This window comes from Budorcas taxicolor, chromosome 2 (genome assembly GCF_023091745.1).
Source record: "Budorcas taxicolor isolate Tak-1 chromosome 2, Takin1.1, whole genome shotgun sequence".
Lineage (NCBI taxonomy): Eukaryota > Metazoa > Chordata > Mammalia > Artiodactyla > Bovidae > Budorcas > Budorcas taxicolor.
This window is the reverse complement of record NC_068911.1, coordinates 6,353,161-6,368,915: the sequence shown is the minus strand read 5'-3', so window position 1 is coordinate 6,368,915 and position 15,755 is coordinate 6,353,161. Positions and strand designations below refer to the sequence as shown.

The 15,755-nt window shown below is 43.1% G+C and overlaps 2 protein-coding genes across 2 annotated transcripts in view; both read right to left on the bottom strand.

Annotated features, from left to right (window-relative positions):
* ZSCAN25 (zinc finger and SCAN domain containing 25) overlaps positions 1–15,755 on the bottom strand; it is a 430,575-nt gene that overhangs the window by 181,027 nt on the left and 233,793 nt on the right. The window lies entirely within an intron of this gene.
* Positions 9,059–15,755, bottom strand: part of LOC128043210 (cytochrome P450 3A24-like) — a 59,016-nt gene continuing 52,319 nt past the window's right edge. Inside the window, exons 11-13 of the mRNA XM_052635496.1 lie at positions 14,301–14,527; positions 11,775–11,937; positions 9,059–9,154 (exon numbers count right to left, since the gene is read on the bottom strand). Of these exons, the coding sequence (XP_052491456.1) occupies positions 9,059–9,154; positions 11,775–11,937; positions 14,301–14,527 (486 nt within the window). The remainder of the gene's footprint in view (positions 9,155–11,774; positions 11,938–14,300; positions 14,528–15,755) is intronic.

The following is a 15,755-nucleotide window of genomic DNA, read 5'->3' as shown; positions in this document are numbered from 1 at the left end:
GGGAGAAATACCAATAACCTCAGATATGCAGATGACACCACTCTTATGGCAGAAAGTGAAGAGGAACTAAAAAGCCTCTTGATGAAAGTGAAAGAGGAGAGTGAAAAAGTTGGCTTAAAGCTCAACATTCAGAAAACGAAGATCATGGCAACCGGTCCCATCACTTCATGGGAAATAGATAGGGAAAAAGTGGAGACAGTGTCAGACATTTTATTTTTGGGGGCTCCAAAATCACTGCAGATGGTGATTACAGCCATGAAATTAAAAGACACTTACTCCTTGGAAGGAAAGTTGTGACCAACCTAGATGGCATATTCAAAAGCAGAGACATTACTTTGCCAACAAAGGTCCATCTAGTCAAGGCTATGGTTTTTCCAATGGTCATGTATGGATGTGAGAGTTGGACTGTGAAGAAAGCTGAGTGCCAGAGAATTGATGCTTTTGAACTGTGGTGTTGGAGAAGACTCTTGAGAGTCCCTTGGACTGCAAGGAGATCCAACCAGTACATTCTAAAGGAGATCAGTCCTGGGTGTTCTTTGGAAGGACTGATGCTAAAGCTGAAACTCCAATACTTTGGCCACCTCATGTGAAGAGTTGACTCATTGGAAAAGACTCTGATGCTGGGAGGGATTGGGGGCGGGAGGGGAAGGGGACGACAGAGGATGAGATGGCTGGATGGCATCACTGACTCGATGGACATGAGTTTGGGTGAACTCTGGGAGTTGGTGATGGACAGGGAGGCCTGGCGTGCTGCAGTTCATGGGGTCGCAAAGAATCAGACATGAGCGAGCGACTGAACTGACTGACTGAAGAACTGTGGGCTTCCCTGGTAGCTAAGCTGGTAAAGAATCCACCTGAAATGCAGGAGATGCCGATTCAGTCCTGGGTTGGGAAGATCCCCTGAAGAAGGTAATGGCTACCCACTCCAGTATTCTGGCCTGGATAATTCCAAAGACTATAGAGTCCATGGGGTCACAAAGAGTTGGACATGACTTAGTGACTTTCACTTTGTTTCACTTTCAAGAACTGTGAATAACATTAGTTCAAATATCACAAGCAATAGGCTAGTTCCTAGGAAAACATAACTGATCAAAATCAATCTGAGAACAATAGAAAGTAAAATAGTAAAAAAAAAAAAAAAAAAATCATAAAATAAAATTACATGGAAGTCAAGATCTTCCCAAAAGGAAACTTCACATCCAGAGAGTTTTACAGTAACTTTCAAGGAACACATGTGCTTTAACTTGCTTTCCCATAAAAGGGGAGCCTGAGATATAGACTTTTGTGCTACTATCTTATGAGAAATTTGATCCAGGGGTGGAGGGTGAAGGAAAATAGGAACGAAGCAAGGAAGAAGAGTCTATACAATTCATTAACCAACCTGGCCAACACTTGAGATCAAAGGCAATCAACTTTTTGATCAACAGACCATTTTCTGAGAGGCCATATGACCACTACCTACAGAGCAGCCCGTCCAAGGGAAGGAAGGGAGAAGAGGGTATCCACTGGTTTTCCTTTCCCTTTGGGAAAATTTTCCTCCCACAGGGAAGTAATTCTCTAAAACTTCTGTATTACAGATGAATTGCTAGGTTGAGAGGCACAGTCAGGCTTCCCTGCACAAACTCAGTTGGAATTCATGCAAAGATGGTCCCTGCAGTTGTTGCAAGAACAGAGACCAGAGCAGGCACACTACCTGTCTACAATGTTTAGCAGATTATCCCCAAATATAACCCCTTGAGACAATGAGCATTTGCCATGTCACAGCTCCTTGAGTTGGAGGCCAGGTGTGGCTACACTGGGAACCTCTGGCTCAAGCTCTCTCATGATGTTACAGTCCTGCCATCAGGCTGGGATGTGTCTCATCCAAAGTCTCAACCGGGGAAGGCCCTACTTTCAGGTCCTCCAGGTGGTCTCACAGAGTTCAGATCCTCAGTTCAAGGACTCAGTTACTTGCTGACTGTGGCCCAGCAGCCCCCTCGGATCTCGGCCACTGGGGGCTCTCCACAGGACAGCTCAAAACACGGCAGCCACTTTCCCCAGAGTGAGGGAGCAAGAGGGGGTGCCCGAGATGGAAGTCACAGTCTTTCTATAACCTAATCCCAGGAGTGGCATCCCGTCTCTTTGGCCATATTCTATTTATTAGAAGCAACTCACCTGTCCCAGCCTCACCAGTGAGAGGGGGTTGAACAGGTATATAACTACTACAAAGGCGCTTACCTAGGTGGGGTGCTCTATGCACGCAGACACCTCCAAAGGCATCAGGAGGATGGGAAAGGCGGAGATAAGTGGGATCTGGAGCCACTGTAGGGATGAGTGGGCTTCCCAGAGGAGGTGACACTGCTTGCAGTACCAGGGGCAGAGCAGAGTTTGCTTAAGAGGAGAAGCAGAGAGGGTATTCAGGCTGTGAGAATGGCCCGTCTTATCATCATTACCATTGCTGAGTGTGTTTGTCATTTCTTGGTTGCAAAGCACAATGTCTAAATCAACCAGTTTTTATTGCTGTTAATCAGATCACAGGCCAGGTTAGAGATCCTGTAATTCTAGGGCCGAAGTTCCACCCTGGACAGCTCAGCAGGGAGCTGAAGGCTGTGCAGGATGTCTGGGAAAAGTGACAGGGCTTTCTGGCATGACAGTGACCTGTCTTGAATTTGTTAGGGTACAGTCCTGAGATTAAAAACGTTTACCAAGGTGACACTGACTCGGCATAAATCAACCATTCGGGGCCATTTCGCACATTCACAGTGTCGTGTCACCACGTCCTCTAGTTCCAGCACGCTCCCATTCCACCAGAGGGCACTCCTGAGTCCATAAGCAGCTCCTCCCCACTCTGTCCTCTCCCAGCCCCCGGCCACCACTCATGTACATTCTGACTTCATGGATTTGCCTCTTCCAAATGCTTCCTATAAATGGAATCACGTAATGTGTGGTCTCTTGTGTCCAAATTCTTTCATTTACATGTTTTTAAAGTTAATCTCTCTTGTACCATGTATTACTATTTCATATCTTTGATAACTGAAGAAACAACTATTGTATGGATATATCACAGTCTGTTTATCCATTCATCCACTGGTTTGCCTTTTTCTGCCCTTTAGCTTTTGTGAAGAGTGCTGTTATGAACATGCAGGTGTATGTATTTGTTTGAGAAATTGTGTTCAGTTCTCTTAGGCATCTACCCAGGAGTGCAGTTGTGCAGTCATACAACTAACAAACAGCACAGTCCGTAATTCTATGCTTAAACCCCTGAGGAGCTGCCAAACTGTTCCACAGAGCTGCTGTGCCTTTACATCCCCACTAACAATAGATGCTGCTGCTGCTGCTGCTAAGTCACTTCAGTCGTGTCCAACTCTGTGCGACCCCATAGATGGCAGCCCAGCAGGCTCCCCCATCCCTGGGATTCTCCAGGCAAGAATCTTGGAGTGGGTTGCCATTTCCTTCTCCAATGCATGAAAGTGAAAAGTGAAAGGGAAGTCGCTCAGTGGTGTCCGAGTCCTCGAGACTCCATGGACTGCAGCCCACCAGGCTCCTCCATCCATGGGATTTTCCAGGCAAGAGTACTGGAGTGGGGTGCCATTGCCTTCTCCGGCAATCGACGCGGGTTCCACATTCCCCCTACATTGTCACCAACGCTTTTGTTTTCCCTTTTTTTTTTTTTTTTAACATAAGCATCTTAGTGGTTGTGACATAGTAAAATTTCTGGGATTTTGACTTTTTGTAACAACGTTAGTTAATAATCTGAGAATTTGCCAGAGGCAGAGAGGGCAAATGAAGGGTGTGGCTGGGAACCTGGTCCATCAGGTCCCGGAGGCTTCTCTGGGCTCGGGGACACCTATTCTCTGTACTGTGTACACAGCTGCCTAGAAGGCATCCACAGAATGTGACTGATGTGCAGGCTGTGGGCGGATTATTTAAACCTGCTCAGTTGCCTAATCTGTAGAAAGAGGGTTAATAATTACGTCTTTCCCTTCCTATAGGAGCTCAGTCAGACCAGACCCTGATCCATGACCTGAGGGGCTTGGGGCCTAAACCTGCAGGTCAGAGTCCTGGTGTCATTGGGGGACGAGAACATGTGACCTTGCCCATCACACGCCCGATCCTTAGCAAACCCTCTAGAAATGTTCACTCGCAAGAGCTCATATGAATGCAAGGAGTAGCCCAAAAGACAAGCATTATAGAGTGAGCACAGGTTAGGGACTGTGTTGTTTGTTAGCAAAAGGAGACATGAGTTCAAGTTGTAGTTGAAAAATAAATTTAAAAAAAAGGCTGGGAGTTTGCTGACTCTGAATCTTCACCCTTTTCTTTCTTATTGACTGTTTAAGTGTCTCCTTTCCCCTCTGCTGTGTGAGGAGCCGCTGAGTCATAAATGTTCGGGATATTATTTCCTGGATCGGGGCTGGGCCGGTCTGTCCAGCTGTACGAGCTCAGGTCCCTGCGCAGGACTCCAGCGGCAGATTCTCCACCCACCACACAGACGCATGGTATCTATCTGCATCTACGTCTCATCTCTCTGTCTATATCAGCTATCTATCTGTAGTGCATCATCCAACTAACTAGCTGTCATCTGTCTACAAAGAAAAGCAAGGATGTATACTGATACATGCAGTTCCAGTCTCTGGCTCCATGGGGTTTCTGCCGTTTTCCCCTTTCCTGGGCCACGGACTCCCTTCTCTGACAGGGAGAAACCTGTCTTCTGTTGTCCGTTGCTGCTGTTGAGTAGCTCAGTTGTGTCTGACTCTCTGTGACCACATGGACTGCAGCATACCAGACTTCCGTGTCATTTACCATCTTTGGGAGTTTGCTCAAACTCATGTCCATTGAGATGGTGATACCATCCAACCATCTCATCCTTTGTTGTCCCCTTCTCCTCTTGCCTTCAATCTTTCCCAGCATCAGGGTCTTTTCCAGTGAGTGGGCTCTGGGTGTCAGGTGGCCAAAGTATTGGAGCTTCAGCTTCAGCATCAGTCCTTCCACTAAATATTCAGGGTTGATTTCCTTTAGGATTGACTGGTCTGATCTTCTTGCTCTCTGCAAGGGACTCTCAAGAGTCTTCTCTGGCACCACAGTGCAAAGCCATCAATTCTTCGGCCCTCAGCCTTTGTTATTCTCCAGCTCTCACATCCATACACGACTACTGGGAAAACCATAGCTTTGACTAGATGAAGCTTTGTTGCCAAAGCCATGCCTCTGCTTTTTAAAATGTTGTCTAGGTTTGTTGTAGCTTTTCTTCCAAGGAGAAAACGTCTTTTAATTTCATGGATGCAGTCACCATCTGCAGTGATTCTGTGGCGGATTCATGTTGATGTATGGCAAAACCAATACAATATTGTAAAAAATAATAATAATAAAAAATAAAATTAAAAAATAAAAAAAGAAAGGAAATAAAGTATCCACTATTTTCATTGTTTCTCTATCTATTTGCCACGAGGTGATGGGAGAGATGCCATGATCTTGGCTTTTTGAATGTTGAGTTTTAAGCCAGCTTTTTCACTCTCCTCTTTCACCTTCATCAAGAGGCTCTTTAGTTCCTCTTTGCTTTCTGCCATAAGGGTGGTGTCATTTGCATATCTGAGGTTGTTGATATTTCTCCCGGCAATCTTGATTCCAGCTTGTGTTTCTTCCAGCCTGGCATTGCACATGATGTAGTCTACATACAAGTTAAATAAGCAGGGTGATGATATACAGCCCTGACATACTCCTTTCTCAATTTTGAACCAGCCCATTGTTCCATGTATGGTTTTAACTGTTGCTTCTTGACCTGCATACAGATTTCTCAGGGAGCAGGTAAGGTGGTCTGGTATTCCCATCTCTTGAAGAATTTTTCACAGTTCCTTGTGATCTACACAGTCAAACGCTTTAGTGTACTCAATGAAGCCAAAGTAGATGTTTTTCTGGGATTCTCAAGCTTTTTCTGTGATCCAACGGATGTTGGCAATTTGATCTCTGGTTCCTCTGCCTTTTCTAAACCCAGCTTGTATATCTGGAAGTTCTTGGTTCACAGACTGTTGAAGTCTAGCTTGAAGAATTTTGAGCATTATTTTCCTAGCATGTGGAATGAGTGCAATTGTGCGGTAGTTTGAACATTCTTTGGCATTGCTCTTCTTTGGGGTTGGAATGAAACACTTTTTCCAGTCTTGTGGCCACTGCTGAGTTTTCCAAATTTGCTGGCATGTTGAGCACAGCACTTTCACAGCATCATCTTTTAAGATTTGAAATAACTCAGCTGGAATTCCATCACCTCCACTAGCTTTGTTTGTAGTGATGCTTCCTAAGGCCTACTTGCGACTTCACACCTCAGGATGTTCGGCTTAGGTGAGTGATAAAACGATTGTGCTTATCTGGGTCATGAAGATCTTTTTCGTATAGCTCTTCTGTGTATTTTGTTACCTCTTCTTAATATCTTCTGTTTCTGTTAGGTCCATACCATTTCTGTCCTTTATTTTGTCTATCTTTGCATGAAATATTCCCTTGGTATCTCTAATTTTCTTGAAGAGGTCTCTTGTCTTTCCCATTCTATTTTTTCTCCTATTTCTTTGCATTGTTCACTTAAAAAGCGTTTCTTATCTCTCCTTGCTATTCTCTGGAAATCTGCATTAAGATGGGTATTGGGTATATCTTTCTTTTTCTCCCTTGCCTTTTGCTTCTCTTTTTTCCTCAGCTATTTGTAAAGCCTCCTCAGACAACCGTTTTGCCTTTTTACATTTCTTTTTCTTGGGGATGGTTTTGATCACTGCCTCCTGTACAATGTTACAAACCTTGGTCCATAGTTCTTCAGGCACTCTATCAGATCTAATCCCTTGAATCTGCTTGTCACTTCCATTGTATAATCAAAAAGGATTTGATTTAGGTAATACCTGAATGGCCTAGTGGTTTTCCCTACATTCTTCAATTTAAGTCTGAATTTGGCAATAAGGAGTTTATGATCTGAGCCACAATCAGCTTCCAGTCTTGTTTTTGCTGACTGTATAAAGCTTCTCCATCTTTGGCTACAAAGAATATAGTCAATCTGATTTTAATATTGACCATCTGGTGATGTCCACGTGTAGAGTCGTCTCTCCTGTTGTTGGAAGAGGGTCTTTGCTGCGAACAGTGGGTTCTCTTGGTAAAACTTTGTTAAACGTTGTCCTGCTTCATTTTGTACTCCAAGGCTAAACTTGCCTGTTACTCCAGATATGTCCTGACCTTCTAATTTTGCATTCCAGTCCCCTGTGATGAAAAGGACTGTGTTTTGGAGTTCATTCTAGGTCTAGTCTTATAGGTATTCATAGAACATTCAACTTCTTTGGCATTAGTGGTTGGGTCAGAGACTTGGATTACTGTGATACTGAATGGTTTGCCTTGGAAATAAACTGAAATAATTCCACCGTTTTTGAGATTTTACCAAAGTACTGCATTTTGGACTCTTCTGTTGACTATGATGGCTATTTCATTTCTTCTAAGGCATTCTTGCCCACAGTAGTAGATACAATGATCATCTGAATTAAATTTGCCCATTCCTGTCCGTTTTAGTTCACTGATTCCTAAAATGTTGATGTTCACTCTTGCCATCTCCTGTTTGACCACTTTCAATTTACCTTGATTCATGGATCTAACAATCCAGCTTCCTATGCAATATTGTTCTTTACACCACTGGACTTTACTTCCACCACCAAACACATACACAGCTGGGTGTTATTTCTGCTTTTGCTCAGCCTCTTCATTCCTTCTGGAGCTATTTCTCTGCTCTTCTACAGTAGCATTATCCATAATATATTTATTCACTTGATCAATCCCCCTTTATGTAGCTATTGCCACTCAAACCCCTTTCTACTCATGGTGCCCTCCTCATCCTCCTCGGACCTCCACACCCTATTTAGGCTCTGGCTGCCCTGGCCAGGCCACTCTTCAGGGTGGACACTCCTTTCTCCTAGCCTATGTTCCCCCACCCATGCCAGGCTGCTGTTTCTGTGGATACTTTCCCCACTCTGTGCAGTCTCCAACTCGGAGCCACTGAGCCCCCCTTCTCTGCCCACACCCTGGAGGTTAAGGCTGTCAGCCTTCTGTGTGCCCCCTAATGGCTTTAGGACTGGACTATCCAGGAAATCCCTAGCAAGGAAGGGGTTGTGGATGGGAGGGGCAGAAAAGGGAAAGGAAGGGGTGTGTGCAGCTTCTGATATCAACTGAAACTGACCAGTGGCTGTAGCCTTTCTCTCCAATCAACTGACCAATCAACCATCTTATATTCCATGTTCATTGTGTTAAGACAGTTGGGAGTTGAGGGTGGAAAACAAAGACACTTCAAAAAAAATCTGTTTCCTGCATTCCAGAAATATCAGGGGAGATGGGATGAAAATTTTTAATCAAAGCTAATATTATACATGTGTCTGTTGTTATATAAAATATGAGCTCAAAAAACATAGATTTAAACTATGAACATACTCTGTAAGAAATGGGCAAAATCACTGTGGATTAATTCTTACCTATGTAATATATCAAAGAGCAGTTTTGAAAAAGGTCCCACCCACCAGGGATTGTGATGGTCAAACGTATTTAGTCACTGGCTCTCCCTGATTCCATTGTACACATTTCCCCTAAAGGGCAGGATGTATTAAAAGTATCAAATAATACTTTTGTAAAGAGTTGTTTATAGAGCTGCTCAATAGAATATTTGATTTGGAATATATAAAATAAAACCTGTGATATACAAATAAATGTCAGAACTTCAGTCACCACAATAATTCTTGTTTTCATTTATTTGCTGATAAAACTGTTGAGACATTTTTTTTCTTGATCAGTGCTCTGGAGTAGATGTTACTAACTGGGGGTGGGTGGAGATGGTCCTTTGAGAATCAGATAAGCTGAGTGTACATACCCAGCCCTCATTAGTCACCTCTTTCACGTTACATGATATATAAAAACACAGACACTGAGAAAGCTAAACAAATGTGCAGATACCCTAGTCATCCAGCAAGTGCAATAGATGAAGCCCATCTTTATTTCTGAGTTTTACCACAAAGTAAATCAAGCCCCCTGAAATTCTGGGACACAGCTCCTTGAAGAACAAAGCTCAGGTCTTTAGGGAAAGTCAGGCTCCACTTATGGTTCCATCTCTGAGCACAACCTTTAGAACAACAGGTTTTTCCGGTCTTAAAAGTCCTTGGCTGCTTATCTTCAAGGGGATCTGCAACAGTTAAGAGAACCAATGAATGAAGCACCGCCAACAAGAGAAGCAAAGTAGACGATGCATTTCAGACAATAATGCTTTACAGCAATATACAAGCTACTTGTAGCATCGTGTATTTTTTATTTTTTTTTAAACTACCAATTCAATGTGTTCAACAGCTATAGGGAGGGGCAAGCTGCCAATATTTCCTTGATTCAATTTTAATAGATTATGACTTTCAGAAAATTGGTCTGTTTAACGTGTTACAAAATATATGGGCACAAAGTCATTTCTAGTACTCCCTTATTATTCACTTAAAATTTTTTAAAATTCCAATTTATTGAGATATAAATGATTTATGGTATAAATATTTGATTTACATATATAATGAAATTACAGCCACAATAAATTTAGTTAACATCCATCAACTCATAGAGATAGAAAAATAAAAAAATAATATTTTTCTCTCATGAGCACTTTTAGGATCTATTCTCTTCTACTACATAAAAATGTCTATAATTTTACACTAAAATTTATGCCTAAAATTTTATACTTTTATTTTAATTATATTAAAAATGTCTATAAACTATAATCATCACATTTTATGTGATATCCCTGTACTTATTTATCCATAACCAGAAGTTTGTACCTTTCGATCACTTGCATCCAGTTTCCCTTCTTTATCTTTGATTCTCTGTACTTACTCTGTAATTTCTGTAAAGACTGGATACTGAAAGCATTCATCCATCATTCTTGCACAAAATATTATTTGAGCACTATGCCTATGAAGCATTAAGACTGTTTTTTTAAACATCCCCTGGTGCCAAGGGCAGGGCAAAGGGTGAAGTTCTGATGACCTACAGTGTTCTGTCTGAGAGTTTTAGCCCCTTTCCCAGTCACTCCTTCTGGGTTGGGGAACCAACAGAGTGACCTTCTAACCTCAGCTGGTGGAAGAACAAGCAAGGAGCTGTGGAGGGAGAAGCCCCAGCCCATGGGGGACTGGGTGGACCTTGCAGGGGCATCTGCCCTTCCCAGGGGTGCCTGAGGCCCCCTTTCTCTCAGGGCTGAGTCCCCTGTGTATGCACACTTACAGGTCGCCCACACAGATGCCTGCAAGTAAAATGGAAACATCTTTATCCTCCTCTTCCTTGAGAAAGGCTTCCCTGGTGGCTCAGATGGTAAAGCATCTGCCTACAATGCGGGAGACCCAGGTTAAATCCCTGGGTTGGGAAGATCCTCTGGAGAAGGAAATGGCAACCCATTCCAGTACTCTTGCCTGGAAAATCCCATGGACGGAGGAGCGTTGTAGGCTACAGTCCATGGGGTCGCAAAGAGTCGGCCACGACTGAGCAACTTCACTTTCACTTTCCCTGAGAAAGCTACTTAAAGGGAGGAGCTGCTTCTTAAATGTATGACTCCTAGAAATAAGCCTTATTTTAGGGCCATGCTTGAGATGAATCAATGCCAACTGTTCTGTGTGTGCCTCAGAGAGTGATTCCAGGTCTTGCTATAACTGCAACAAATTGTTATTTTAAACTTTCAAACAGTATGCATTTTCCCTGCAGATAGACACACAGACACACATAAAACAAGCAAGAACACAAATGACATTTGATAAATTTTAAAATTCAAACTTCCACAAAATTCTATATTTGTGTCCAAGAGCTCTAATCAACTGCAAGTCACTCCTTAAACATTTGCCCAATGACGTCAAGATACCACTGAGCATTTATGAAAGCAATAAAATGAGGGGACAGAGTTAAAGACCTTCTTAGGTATAAAGGAAACAAAGGAACCAAACTAGCTGGTTCAGGGTCAAAGTATTGTTAGGTGGTAGGACCCATGACGTCAGCCTGTGGTACCTGTAAACATAGCAGAGGGGGCAGTGGGCTCTGGCCTGGATGGGCAGGCTGCATGGAGGGGCTCGGGACTGAACTGGAACTCAAAGGGGGAGGATGGACTGTAGATGGGAAGGGTAGACAGGAAGGACACACAGTCATTCTGAGAATGCAAAGGGAGCCCAGCTGGATGGCAGCAGGATCCCTGGCAGGTGAGGGGCTGTGGGAGCCCTTCCCATCCGGCAGAAATGCTTTCACTCAGGGATCACTGTGGCTGCACAGGAGGATCAGTGGGGGTGCCCTCAGTGCCACACTCTGGGGAAATTATTTTAGAGAGTCTGAGGTGACCTCGGCATAGGGATATTGGTCCCCAGTAATTTATTTCTTTATACAAACAGTGGCTGAGAATCTCTGTCAGGAGAGCTTCTGTAAGTTCCCATAGAGAAGGGCATCAGTGAAAAATCATGACATGGTCATCTCTGCTCTCACAACTTTGTATGACATTTTCCTTCTTTCTAGTGGACGTGACACCAAATTTTAAAAGTTGCTCAAATTCACTGGACTTGGTGTAGTCATGTCATGCTATTGCACTGACTCTAGATGACCTTTACAGTTGGGTCTTTATGAAGACTTAGCCCTCCAAGGCTGGTTGACAATTAAAGGTCACAGATGGCTTCAAACAGATTCTCTGTCTCTAAACTAAATTGTTGTTTGAATAGATCACAATCTTATAGACACAGAGAGATACATCTCACTTAAAAAAATTCTCAGTAAAACACTATGCAGAGTGAACTGCTAACCTGTGTTTCTTTACAAGGTTTGAAGGAGAAGTTCTGCAGGACTCTGACGACAGCAAGTTTCATGTTCATGATGGCAAACCTCATGCCAATGCAATTTCGGGGTCCAGTTCCAAAAGGCAGGTAGACGTAAGGATTTATGCTGTCCTTGTTCTTCTTACTGAACCTGGATCCACAACCGTAGATGAAAAAGTCAATGAAACAGAAAAGTCACAGAAATTCCAGGTTTGAGGTTTTAACTTAAACCCTCAACCAGTAGCATAAGGGAGACTCCTGTGGGCAGATGACTGAATCCTGCTGTGGTGATTTTGCTGTGAGAAAGGTAAGTCCCAGGGCCTTCCCATTTTCCAGACCCCACAGGAGAGTTCAGTCCTGGCGAGCAGATGAGATGAAGGACGTTTAAAGAAAATGCATCTTTAAATATGAAATTTACATTCAGATTGGTGAGATGCTCAGGCTCTGAAAGACAGGCAATGAGACTGTAGGAAGAGTGGGTTCCTGCCTCCACGCACACTGACATTGGTCATGTGCTCAGAGACGAAGGAAGCAGGAGAAAAGTCTCTGAACATTTTAATTGTTAGTTTTCAATTGCTTCCCCTTCCCCTCCTCTTGTGTATGTGTGTCTTTTCCTCTCACATACAGAGAATGTTGAGGTCAGTAGATTTATGTGGGCATATAACTCAACTCTACTCTGGTTCAATCACTGATTTCTGTGTCTGTCATTTCCACAAACCTATAAAGTCCTTGATGATTAGACCTCTGCTCAATTCAAATTTGACTCCTCAATATTTAAATATATTAAGGAAATACGTGGATTTGGGGTAAGTAATAATGGCATTGTGGTTCTGTATATTTTAAAGAGTCCCTATTTTGGAGACTATTCTGGACTATTTACAGACAATGTGATTTCAGATGCATGGAGAATTAGTCGAAGGGCATCATGTGAGTCGTGCAGACCTGGCTGATGGCTGTTGAGCAGGGAATGGACACAAACAGATACATTAAACATGATTCATAGACATTTGCCTATAGAATATATAGTGTATATGTTCAAAACTCTTAATAATAGGCTTTAACATTTGGATTTCTCACTCCCTGGCCCAGTCCCTGCCAGGTGAGCACTACCTCTCTGCATAATGGCTGAATGGATCAAAGGGAAGTACAGTGAGTGGTCTCTGATTTCAGGTTCCTGAGGTTGCAGGAGGGGGAGCTACTTGAGAGAGACACTGAGGTTCGCTGGTCCAGGATGGAGGACTTGGTGGACTCTGACTCTTCTTTCAACAATGTTACATGTACAGGTTATGCTAGCACTAGGGACACCGGGGTGAACAAGACACAGTCCCTGCCATCAGGGAGCTTATAGTCAGGGGCTCATAAAGGGCTAGATCCCAGCTAGGGCGCTAAAATCTTCAATCCAAATTTTGCTCACCATAAAATAAATGGGAGAGCATCAGCTCTTTCCAGAGTCCAATCTGTGCCCAAACCAGATCCTGACTCTGAATTCCCAGAAGACAATATTAACCCCTCCAAGGAGAAAGTCTAGACGTCTAGAGACCAGAGGACTTCTCTCCGAAAGGTCACCAAACACTGAGGCAGAAGGGAGCTGCTCAGGTCTGCAGCCACAGACTGAATGAGGGCACCTGTGTCTCCATCCTCACTGAGGCTGCTGGAATCACCTGGGATGAGACCGCTAGGTCCTCAGCCTACAGTCCCACAATAATAATAGAGGAAACAGTAGCCAATGTTTAAAGCAATGGAAATATGGGAATGTTAGTGATGAATTCAAAGAACTAAGGAGAACAGACAGACAGAATTTAAGGAATAAAAACCAATGCAACTAAAATAATATAGCTGTTAAGTAAATTATAGCAGATGCAAGATATATAAATATATTTTAAAAACATAGAATGTTGTTTATAATTTACTGTTAAATAAAGAAAGCAATTGAAAATCAGACTATATGTAATGACATTCCAAGTTTTAACAGTGGGTATATGCATAGAAAAATGTCCACAGGATTTACATTTCACTATTAGTGAGACCTATCTTAAGTTATTGGGCTTCCAGGGTGGCTCAGTGGTAAAAAATCCACTTGCCAATGCACAAGATATGGGTTCAATCCCTGGGTCAGGAATATCTCCTAGAGAAGAAAATGGCAACCCACTCCAGTATTCTTGCCTGGAAAATCCCATGGACAGAGGAGACTGGTGGGACACAGTCCATGAGGTTTCAAAGAGTCAGACACAACTTAGTGTCTAAACAACAGCAAAGCTTAAGGTATTGAGAATGTACAGAGCTAAATATTTTTGCTCTAGTTCACAGTTGGTAAAATTTTTAATTTTAATTATCATTAATTTTAATTATTATTTAATCAAATAAATATTCTTGGAATACGAAAAGACATTTAACAATAAAAAGGTATAAAATAAAGCAATTATATAGTCACACATTTGTTATCCATAATGAGAGTCGTCACAATACGCTCTGAGCAACTAGATCAGGAGGGTCCCCTTCCCTGGGGTCTTGTACCTTTCAGGACGGAACTCCTCAGGCTCTGGCCAGAGCTGTGGGTCTCTGTGAAGCACGGAGATTGGCACCGTCACTGTTGTGCCTTTGGGAATGGACACCCCGTGGATTTCCACATCCTTCTTACAGAGCCTCTCAAGTCTAACAGCGATTGGAAACAATCTGAGAGTCTCATTCACCACCATGTCAAGATACTCCATCCATGCCAGGACATCGTAGGTCGGAGGCGCCTGGGAAGAAAGAAATAGATTTTGATAAATTAAGATATCAGATCATCCTTCAACTCCATCTATGTAGGCCTATTGAAATGTTAGGAGCTCCAGGGAATAATTTAAATTGGTAAAGAACGTTAGCATTTAGAGACATTTTACATGTCATTTGACCTCTCAACACCCATTGAGATGGGCAGTAGTCATGGCAATGGAAGAACATTGGAACAGTTCTCTAAATAGTTTGTGAAACACCGCAGGTTATCGAGGAGCATATCTTTTCTCTCATGAGAACAAATGTGGCCAAGGGTTAGGACCCTTACTCTTACGTGAAATGGGCCACAGTCAGTTTCTCTTTCAAAGTAAGGCCACACATCTCTACCAAGGAAAGAGCATGTAAAAGAGCAAATCCCCTATTCAACGTGAAGGTTCTTAGCTGAAGACTCCTGACTGCTCATTCTCTTCATTATACACATACAGTCTGGAAACAATATATGAAAACTCTATAAATAATTGGGGAGAAACAAGTTCTTTTCTAAACCAAATCCGCAAATGAAGAGCAGGAATGAGAACACAATTTCAGGTGCAGGGAGGTTACAAGAGGGTCAGAACCCCACCATCTGCTGCTAGAAGGGTCTCTTCTTATCCCTACAAGTGTGACCCTAAGGTCTGAAGGTCTAAACAAGCAACTCCAGCCCCATGGTCCAGCTATCCGCACGCCACAAAGAACTCTGGTTTGGGCTGAGATCTGAGACCAGTGGGGGTGATACGTGGCTGTCACGTGAGGTTATAGTTAAGCGGAAACACTGTAGAGGGTAAGAGTGGCTCAGGAGCCAACACCCCGGATCACAGCTTGACTAGATCAGCACCATGTACACGACTAGTGTCTGGAAGTATTTCATCTCCCTGTAGCTCAGGTTTCTCATACGTTACATGGAGACAGATGGAGCTGACCCTCCAGAGGTTAGCGTGGCAGAGACACTCACTGCTCACCCAGCATCCATGTAGTCCACATGTTTCCCAGCCCACTTGAAGTTATGGGAAACCAGCTTTGCCAACAGGCTGTGAACTGAGGCAATTAAGTCAGTTCAGAGACAAATCAGTTGAAAACCCAGTAAGCAACTCTCGAGTTCCTTATTCCACAGAAGACAAGAAGGCCTCATGTTTCAGATAAGGCAATTATAAGACGGTAAATGCTCTGATTCAGTTTTCCTGAGTGACTCTGTGAAGCAGAGCTGTCCACTCCATC